Here is an 11,062-nt window from a genome sequence, read left to right on the forward strand (position 1 = left end):
TGTAGTTGGGAAGCAAGCTTCTTACAACACAGCCACACCTGCACCCATGTAATATTGTAACATTTTTGTAGATACAATACCATCACTTTTAATTAAATTTTTGTAACTATTGTTAAATCATTCAGTGTACCAGTAAAAAGTTTATAATTAAAAAAAAAACTGTTGATTTTGATGAGCACCATATCTATGTGCATATATATTGATCTTACTCCTCATTCAAGGTTGGCAACCTGCACTAATATTGGTTTTGGACTTTTGTTTGAGATCAAACTGTAATATTTTACTGTTAAATACATTGTCTGAAGTCTTTTGGTAAGAAATTCATCAATGGTTTCATTTGTCATTTTTTATGACATGGTGTACTAGTGTTTAACACTCTCACCCACATACATTGGAGTATTATTGAGAACATTATGTTATGGGCTGAAGACATATGGCCTAATAGCTAGTGTGTTTGGCTCACAATCATAAGAATGTGGGTTTCATTCCTTGATCAGGCAAGTGCCTTACTCAGTGCCTTGAGCAAGGCACTTATTTCATGTTTGCTCTTGTTTACTCAGTTGAAAATGAGCACCAGCTGAGTCCTGAAGTAACCTTTTCTTCCAGCCATCATGTCCAATGTTGGCATGGATTGCAAAGTATAACATTTGAAATGAAATTATCAGTTCATTCTATTTTTTAATCTACTAACTTCATGTCAAATTACTTTTACCTACAAACATTATCAACAGTTACTTTCACAACATCTGGTACTAAGATTTCATAAGGTATCTTGTGAATAGAATTTTAGACATTGCAAATATTCATTTTATTTAAACAAAATTAAAATTATAAAAGTTACAATATTTTCTTTTTAGCAATTACAGCAAAAAGAATCCTGGGAGAATTTAGAGAGCAACCTTCGAAACCAGATCCAGAAATCAGAGCAAAGCCGTTTGGCACTTGAGGAGGATGTTGCTTCTCTGAAGACTGCAAATATTGCCTTAAGAGTTAAAGCAGAAGAAGATATAGCTATTCTCAAGGCTGGCATAAAGACTGATAATGTAAGTGTACAGACTTTGAAACGTGTATGGAAGATTACAATGACTGACAAAACAGAATTGATATAGTAAGAGAGGTGAGGGTAAGAGAAAGAAATGATGTGTGCTTGGATGTGAGTACATATGAACAGGTAGGTTCACTCTCTACAAATTCATTTTAGACTATATTCAAGGAAAAGCTATTTGATTTGCTTGTCAAACTCACCTAGTCTCTTCAGCTGCTATTAGAACTCTGCTAAGCTGTATCTTTCCTCTGTGTTTTGTACTGCTATTACTATTTGCTTCACCAAGAGAACCTCTGTATGGTCATTGGACCTGATAGAAATAGCAGCTAAATCTCCTTCAAATCACACCCTAACTCACTGGATAATATGATCCTAGGTTCCCTGCACATAGGAAGAAGATGAATGGCTGCAAATGGAATGCTTGATCATAGGTATACTCACTCAGAGCTAACCTGGGGTTTAACAATAACAACAACAAATGCATTTTCTCCTGCTCTTCCCATCACTTGCAATATATCACTCTGCTGCTCTGTCTTAAATACATCAATATGTCTGTGGGAAAATACCTCAAGGAAATATTCTACATACTAAATACACATACTGTAGGGTCTCATATATATATTACAATGAATTGAAAAATATTCAATCAACTGAGATTGTCTAAGCAAAAAGTGGATAAAAAACTCTCTTTGGTGACATCTAATAATTCTTCTAGTTGACTGCACTTTTTTGTAATTAGTATACCTATTATTAACTCATATACTTCCATGCACCTGTTTTCCGTTTACTTTTGTTGTTATTGTTGTTTAGCTCCAGGTCAGCTTTATTGAACTGATCTGTGATCAAAGACATTCCAGCCATGACTATCTTATCTTTTTCCAGCCATAGTATATCTAGGACTACATCATATAATGTGCTCTTAATTTTTCTAAGATAGTGATTTGAAGGAGAAATGGCAGCTTTCACTTTCATCCTTTGTTCATTTCTTCCATTACTGTCCTGTATCCATTTTGTTTCAGCCGGTACTTTATTTGGATTGCTTCATGGAATTTAGTTTTTATCTTATCTCCATGGCTAAGAATCTCTACCTTCACAAGATCATCTCACAGTTGGTCTATCTATTCCTGTAATTGCCCAGGATTCTCTTTCTTTTTCTTTTCATTTTTTTTATATTGTGATATCATCACTCCAAATTTACTATCATCATCATCATCATCATCATCATCATTTAACCTTTATTATTTCTGTTTTAGGATCTACGTTATGAGCAGCTTCAAAATAAAATATTTCTCATTGAAAGTTCCAAGGAAGACTTTAAAAAGCAATGGGAAACTTCACAGCAACAACTGAATGATATGAACAATGTATGTAATTCTAACTAAATTATACTTTTTATTAATTTTCATTTCTATACCTATTTCTCATGCTGACATAAGTTTTTAAAAATGGTTGCATTATTTTCTTTTTCTCTCCCTCTTTCTCTTCCCCTCTCTCTCCTTTCTCTTTCCCTTTTTCTCTCTTTCTCACTCAATTTTAATGTTACATTCTAAAGAGAATTTAAAATGGTTAAAACAGAAATCAATCCCTGTTGCTCATTTAATTCAATGAATTTTCTCCATGTTATTTTCATATCTCTTCCTATGATGGAATATGTTAAGTAGTTCTACTTCTTTTTGTTGGTACTCATTCTCCAATCAGCCTCTCCTTTTTTGAAAATCTTTTATGGTTTGCTGTGGATTATAAGGACACCATAGCTTTCTAAGTAATTAAATATCTGAGTAATCTGGGATTTTGATTTGCATCAGTACAGTGATCAAGCATTCTATTCATGAGCAAAAATACAAAATAAATAAAGTGCAATAAAACATAAAAAGCAACAGCACAAAGTCTTGCAAGGTTTGGTTGATATGACAATGTTTACTGTGACAATCTTCATGTAACACCTCCATTACATGTGGCACAATTGTGTTAGTCATCTTTACTGAAGACAAGCCTGATGATTCAAGAATGAGCATAATTTCCTGTCATATAACCTTTTCCACTCTAGGCACAAGGCCCGAAATTTTGGGGGAGGGGGCACAGTTGATTAGATCAACTCCAGTATGCAACTGGTACTTAATTTATTGATCCTGAAAGGATGAAAGGCAAAATCAACCTTGGTTGAATTTGAACTCAGAACATAAAGACAGACAAAATATTGTAGTAGTAGTAGTAGTAGTAGTAGTAGTAGTAGTAGTAGTAGTGGTGGTAGTAGTAGTAGTAGTAGTAGTAGTAGTAATGTTTCTTAACCCCTTAGTATTTAAACTGGCCATATCTGGCCAAAATATTCTACCTGTTTTATGTTCAAACTGACCAGATCTAGCCTCTCACACCTATCCTACAATATCAATCTAAAAATAAATTACTCCTTCATCAAAATCTTGCAACTATGGAATAATGCATGATTAATTCAAAGCAATGTGAATAAATAAGCAAATATTGGATGTCACTTTCACTTTTCATTACCACACAAGGATAAAATTAACTTGCAAGTGGCCGAGTACTCCACAGACATTAATGTAGGTCTCAGGGAGATTCAGCCTCACATGGAATATGACAAGGCTGGCCCCTTTGAATTATAGCTACAACTCATTTTGACCAGCTGAGTGGACTGGAGCAAGATAAACCTTCAAGTGGTTGGAAGAAAATGAAAAAAGATCCTATATAGGGGCAGGAAAGGTTTTTTTAGTCGTTACGGTCACTATGGGTGTTAATCCAGTCCTAACAGTGGCATTTGTGGGTCTCACAGATCCCAAGGCCAAGCCCCCGCCACCGATGAACACCGATGCACAGGCTGTTGTTATCAAACTGGGTGTGAGTCAAGGGTGAATACACAACGGAATAGCAATTATTTCATCTTAGCTTTCACTGCTTAAACTAAATACAAGAGTGAAGCAATAGAGTGAAACAATAGAGACAGAGAAAAGAACGCATCAATCATTTACAATGAAATACGATCGATCTTTTCTAGCATCTTTTAACAATGAAGAAGAGGGAAAGACATTTAGTAATGAAGAGAGGGAAAGTCTTTCAGGTGTTTACATTTTTATTCTGGGAGTTCTACCCCCGGTACTTATTCATCTTCTTTCATAGTTCTCCATGACTTTTAGTTGGGGGGACATTGAAAGGTAAGTCTTGTGAGATTGTTGAGATGCTTGAACGGAGACATGTAGATTTGTGCTGCATCCAAGAAGTAAGGTGGAGAGGAAGTTCTGCTAGGTTCCTCATAGGCAAAGAACATAGGTATAAGATTTTCTGGGTAGGGAACACTGATGGAGTTGGGGGTATGGGTATACTTCTTGCAGAGAAATGGGTCAATAAGGTAACCAAGATAGTCAGAGTCTGTGATAGAATACTTAAGCTTAGACTAGTGCTGCAACATGGATTAGCAACCATTACCTCAGCTTATGAACAGAAAGACTGATTTTATGACACCCTCTTGAAGACTACCTTGTCGGCGAATGACAGGGACCTTCTCTTTGTGGCTGGTGACTTCAACGAGCATGTTAGACAACATCCTAATTCCAGCAGTGATGAGGGAACCAAGCTGCTGGAGTTCTGTGATGCAAATGATTTTATGATCTGTAATACTAACTTGAGAAAACCTGCCAGTCACCTGTTCACTTACCAGTCTGGTGAGCACACTAGTCAGATTGACTACATTCTCACCAGGAAATGGGAAATATAGTTACTTATAAATGCCAAAACTTTCCCAGGTGAAGAATGTACTCCACAACATAGGTTAGTAGTTAGCAACTTTAGAATCAGGGCTAAATGGCTGCCCAGAAGACGACCAACATGGAAAAGAAGGGTCTGGAAGCTTAATGATCCTCTGAATGGACAAAGATTTAGAGATGTATTACTTCAAGCTTTTGACGAAAAAGGGGAGGATATAGCATCATATAATGTGAAGGACAACTGGATGTTTCTACGGGACAACCTGTTGAGGGCCTCTGACCAGATCTGTGGCTGGTGCAAAGTCCCATCTTGACCTAAGGTAATGTGGTGGTGGAACAATGTAGTTGACAGGGCCATTAGGGAAAAGAAACAGGCATGGAAGGACTAGAAGTGTGGTGGTAGCAGGGAACAGTATCAGATCATCAGAAGAAAAGCTAGGAGACAGGTTCACTTAGCCAGAGAAGAAGCAGATAAGAAAAAATTTGCCAATGTTCTGCATCATGAGGATCAGAGACTTGAAGTGTTTTGTATTGCAAGACAGTGTGTGAGAGAGAATCGTGATATCATAGTAGAGAAATGTGTCAGCATGGATGATGGCTCACTTGCTTTTAATGATGCTGCAAAGAGAGAGACTTGGAGATGCCACTATGAAAAGTTGCTAAATGAAAAAAATGAATGGGAGAAAGAGAGTCTGCCAAATGTTGACCCAACAGAGGGACCAGCTATTCGAATTGACAGTACCTTGGTAGATAAAACAATTAAGGGTATGAAGACAGGGAAAGTTCCTGGCCCATCAGAAATAACTGCAGAGATGCTTAAAATATCTGGCAGTGTAGGCTATAGTCTAGTCACCCATGTAGTCAACCAGGTGATACATAAAGGGGTCATACCCAATGACTGGTGTACTAGCACTATAGTCAACTGCTCCAAAGGTAAAGGTGACACATTAGACAGGAATAATTACAGAGGTATCAAATTGTTAAACCAGGTGATGAACGTCAGAGTGGGTTATAGCCCGACTAGGAAGAGAGTTAGTTTAGACAAGATACAGTTTGGGTTTGCGTCAGGGCGAAGCATCACTGATGCTGTATTTCTGGTAAGACAGCTGCAGGAGAAATTCCTAGCAAAAGGTAAACCTCTGTACTTGGCTTTCGTTGACATGGAGAAAGCCTTTGACAGGGTTCTCCAATCCCTTATCTGGTGATCAATGTGGAAACTAGGGAGAGATGAGTGGTTGGTGAGAGCTGTACAAGCCATGTATATGGATGCTGTCAGTAAGGTGAGGGTTGGCAACGAGTATAGTGAAGAATTCCAGGTAGAAGTAGAGGTTCACCAAGGACCAGCCCTCAACCCCCTCTTATTCATCATAGTCCTCCAAGCAATAACAGAGGAATTCAAGACAGGATGCCCCTGGGAGCTCCTCTATGCTGATGACCTTGTTGCACTAATGGCTGAGTCACTACCAGAACTAGAGAAGTTTCAGGTGTGGAAGCAAGATCTAGAATCAAAGGACCTTAGAGTTAATATAGCAAAAATTGAAGTCTTAATAAGAAAGAAGGCAGACAAATCACAAATCCTTTCATGTAGATGGCCCTGCTTGATCTGTAGAAAAGGCATAGGTAGAAACTCCATAAGATGTACCCGGTGTAAGCTATGGACATGTAAGAGGTGCAGCAATATCAAAGGAAGGTTAACTAAGAAGATAGTTTTTGTGTATGGCAGATGCACTGGGGCAATAATCACTGAAGATGTAGAGAAAACAGATTCCATCACATGCCAGGGGGTAAAACTAGAAGTATTTGATAGCTTCTGCTACTTAGGTGACCAAGTTAGTAATGGGGGTAGATGCTCTGAGAGCGTAGATGCTAGAATAAGAATAGGCTGGGCTAAGTTCAGAGAGCTCCTACTTCTGCTGGTAACAAAGGGCCTCTCACTCAGAGTGAAAGTAGACTGATGCATGTGTGTTAATAGTCATGCTACACGGCAGTGAAACATGGACTATGACTGCTGAGGATATGCATAGGCTTGAAAGAAATGACGCTAGTATGCTCCGCTGGATGTGTAATGTCATTGTCCATACACGACAGTGTAAGTGCCTGAGAGAAAAGTTGAACATAAGAAGCATCAGATGTAGTGTGCAAGAGAGATGACTGCACTGGTATGGTCACGTATTGCATATGGATGAGGACAGCTGTGTGAAGAAGTGTCTCACCCTAACAGTAGAGGGAACCTGTGGAAGAGGTAATCCTAGGTCTTCCTGGGTCTACCTCTTCCACAGGTGGTGAAGCACGACCTTCAAACATTGGACTTCACAGAAGCAATGACTAGCAGCCAAGACCTTTGGAGATATGCTATGCTTGAGAAGACCTGGCAAGTCAAGTGAGATCATAGCTGATGCCAGTGTCACATAACCGGCCTGTTTAAAAGTACCCTTCAATTGTTGGGCAAAATGCTGTGCTTGAGAAGACCTGTTGAGTCAAATGAAATCATTGTTGTGGCCAATGCCTGTGCTGCCTGAATGGCACCCGTGCCAGTGGCATGTAAATGTGGTCAATGTCAGTGCCACCTAACTGGCTCCCATGCTGGTGGCACATAAAAAGCACCATTCGAGCATGGTCAATGCCAGTGCCACCTGACTGGCTCCCATGCTGATGGTGCATAAAAAACATCATCCAAGCATAGTCAATGCCAGGGCTGCCTGACTGGCCCCCACGCCGTGGCACATAAAAAGCACCCACTGCACTCTCAGAATGGCTGGCATTAGGAAGGGCATCCAGCTGTAGAAACCTTGCCAGAACAGATTGGAGCCTGGTGCAGCCTCCTGGCTTACCAATCCTCAGTCAAACCATCCAATCCATGCCAGCATGGAAAGCAGACGTTAAACAACGATGATGATGATGATGTTATATTTCTTGTATACTTTAAGAGAGGCATAGACAACTTTTTTTGAGAAGCAAATCACATGTGACATGGCTCATCATCAAGTGGGTCAATTACTAAAAAAATTGAAGGTAATTTTTCATTAGGCTTGCCATTCAGAAGGTCTCCTGGGCTACTTCAAGAGAATCATAACAATATCCAAGTAGTTAAGATATCAGTTATAACTGGAGAAATATAAGTTCATATCCCATTGCTAGCTGAAGTATTTAGTCTACAATATTCAAGATTTCACTGTCTTGTCTCACAAGAATAGAGAATTTCTTCAGATAGCAACACTTATTCAATAATATGGGTAAAAATATGTAGAAATGAAGTGATTTTTAAGGAAGTTGTAAAACATTATAATATCCATTGACAGGATATTTACCTTATATATTTTATGATAGTGCATTTTTAATGTATTCCAAATCAAATGGATTTATTTTAGAAATTAGCCAGGAAAGAAACAGAGAAGGAAGCAGAAACTGGAAAATACAAGATGGAAATTAACCAGTTACACAGCAAATTAGATGCAGAAGCTCAAATCCAGAGAGAACTGAAAAACAAACTGTTAGAAATGGAACAAAAGTTGTCTGGTAAATTTAATTATCTTTGCTTGATGGATATTTAATTAAATGGAACTGAAATTAAATACAGATCTACTTTTTGCATGAAAATGTATTGAGAAACTGATCTATGCAGTCTACAATTCCCAGATCTATTTCGTAGCAGTGTTGGGATGAAGGTTGCTGGTAGACTGCAATTTGATGTTTAATAACCTTATTATGGAAGGAGGGTGTTATGTTACATTGTTTCACTTTTGAATAAAGGAGTGTATGGCTCTGTAGTAATATTAAAAATAAATCTTTAATAAAATATTTCTTCTCAGTGTCTGAACTTTAATTTGATCAGTCGACAGACAAATCAACATAACACTCTCTTTCCTGTTATATGCTCACTAAATCTTACCTTACTCAGGGTAGCTGCAATTCTAGCCCAATGCTGGTGTACAAGTATGATAGAAAATTTTACAGTGAGTAAGTTTGAGTAAAAGAGAGGAGAATTAAATTTTAAATTTATTAAAACTAATACTTAAACACAAAAATGATTTTATTCATTGTTGCAAATATGCATTTTCATTTATAATAGTTTATGATTTTTTTAAATGTATTTACAGAACATGATAACATTTACAAAGTAATGATGAAAAAACATGAAGTAGAGTTGGCAAGCTTACATGAACAACTTCGTACAAAAGGTAGCCAATTAAATTGCCTTTGCGATGAAGTAACACAGCGAGCTCAGTCTTTACAATCAGCTGTATCAATCACCAGGACATCACTTTCCTGAAACATTTTTCACTAATCCATAAAAGAATTTACCATATTTTTTTCTATTCCATATGTTTTTACTTGATTAACAAAAAAAAAAAAAAAAAAGAACTTTAATTAACATTTAGTTATTTAAAGACAGCCATTTCCCCTCTCCACCAATTCAATAATATTTGCATTACTGTTGACTTTGCATTTCATTGGTTTGTTGATTTTTCCTATTGTAGTTAAGTAAGTATATCTGGACCAGTTAATCATCTTGTGACTATATTTCTAATGAAATACTTTGTGTTTTAATTAATTTTCAAAATAAGCAAGAATTTAATTTAGCAAAGATTTAGTAAATTAATACTTTGTCATTACAAATTTGGTGTTTGGAACATAAAAGAATTCTTATATAAAATTTTTAGAAGTTGGTTTTAAATTAGATATGAACATTTTAAAACATCATTTTCTTTCATTGTAATAGGGGTGGTTTCAAGCGAGTTAGTATCAAAGCAGTTAAATTAAACTTTACTGTTGTGTACAACCTGCTGAGCACACATATCTGTATATAAATTAATATTTTCATAACATTCTATATCAGTTAGTTTATTGTGAGACACAAAGTCTGTGACTCTTGGCCCATCAATGTCACTCACTCCATAACATTGAAACATATTTCTTTATGAAGTTTTTCACTGTTTTCATATTTAAACATCATCGATAATAATAAGGGGTAAAATAAGAAACTGATGACTAAAATGGGATCCTTTTTAGTTCTCAGAAATATCTGAGGTAAGTTCTTTGAGAGATCTTTTAGGATATATTCTGTGGCAATAAGTCAAAGTCAAATTAAAATGGATAGAAATCATGTTGATGGGAAATTAGATTCTGATTAATTTATCTTAAATAAAAAGAATAATATAGACCAATACACAAATGTTTCAAAGATATATTTAAGAAATCATGATAATTTGTTGATTCCAAATAATTTTTTCTCTTTTTTTAAATTAAGTATTTGTCAAATAAAAATTTTACAGATTTAAAATAAAACTGAGGAAAATTTTGTGTGTCTGCTTCTTTTTTATTGTTTTTTGCTTGTGCATGTAATGTGTACATCTCAGAGATGTATAAGTATAAATTTGTATTTGCACAAAAACTGGAAAGAAAGCAAATATATAGTTACTGGAAATTTTCTCTAAAGAAATAAGTTGTGAATGTTTGTATGCAGCATCTAAGATGTGTATATGTATTGAAATACATATATTGGTATGTATTGGGTCATCACATAAATAATGTGTTTTTTTTTCTACTTTTATTTTTCAAAATTAAGATAATCAAAGTTCTTTTTTCATCTAAAATATACTCTCCTTCATTTCTTACAATGCTCTTCCATCTATCTGGTAGACTTGCAAGGCCCCTCTTCCAAAATTCACTTGTCTGTGACAAAAAATACTCCTCCAGTACTGTTCTGACCTCATCTACAGAATTCATATTTTTTCGTCCAAAGGATTTTGAAGACTGTGGAATAAATGATAATCAGATGGGGCAATGTCCCATGAATATGGTGGGTGGGGCATTGTTTCCCATTCAAACTGCTCCAGCCTTTGGAATGTCATCCTTGCTGTATGTGGCCAAGCATTATCCTGATGGAAGAACACCTTTCGTCTTGAAACCAAAGACGGTTGTTTTTTTTCTAGCACTGACTTAAGCTGCTCACAGTAGATCTCCTTAGTTATATGGTTTGGTTTAAAAGTTCAAAGTGGACTAAACCTTTCATATCCCACCAAACAGATAACAACACCTTATGTGGGTGAAGACCTTCTTTAGCCTAGGGTGCCGGTGTTTCTCCTTTCCCTACCCACCTTCTTCGGCGCTTGACATTTTTATAGAGAACTTATTTCTTGTCACCAGTCACTATATGATCCAAAAAAGGTTCATTTGTGAGATATGACAGCAAAAGAGAGGACACATTCATTCTCTGCACACAATTAGACTTGGAAAGTTTGTGAGGAACCCATTGACCCAATTTGCTGACTTTTCCAATGGCACACAAGTGTCAATGAAT

At 36.5% G+C, this 11,062-nt stretch overlaps 1 protein-coding gene across 5 annotated transcripts in view; it reads left to right on the plus strand.

Moving 5' to 3' along the window:
• LOC106868484 (leucine-rich repeat-containing protein 45) overlaps positions 1 to 10,060 on the plus strand; it is a 63,389-nt gene extending 53,329 nt beyond the window's left edge. For all 5 annotated transcript variants that reach the window (XM_089356030.1, XM_014913772.3, XM_089356039.1 and 2 more), the window contains 4 exons: positions 858 to 1,043; positions 2,299 to 2,409; positions 8,130 to 8,277; positions 8,859 to 10,060. In XM_089356030.1, the coding sequence (XP_089212156.1) occupies positions 858 to 1,043; positions 2,299 to 2,409; positions 8,130 to 8,277; positions 8,859 to 9,031 (618 nt within the window). In that variant the 3' untranslated portion in view covers positions 9,032 to 10,060. The remainder of the gene's footprint in view (positions 1 to 857; positions 1,044 to 2,298; positions 2,410 to 8,129; positions 8,278 to 8,858) is intronic.
• Positions 10,061 to 11,062: the final 1,002 nt, after the last annotated feature.

This window comes from Octopus bimaculoides, chromosome 1 (assembly GCF_046866305.1).
Source record: "Octopus bimaculoides isolate indiv1 chromosome 1, ASM4686630v1, whole genome shotgun sequence".
In the NCBI taxonomy this organism is placed as follows: Eukaryota; Metazoa; Mollusca; class Cephalopoda; order Octopoda; family Octopodidae; genus Octopus; species Octopus bimaculoides.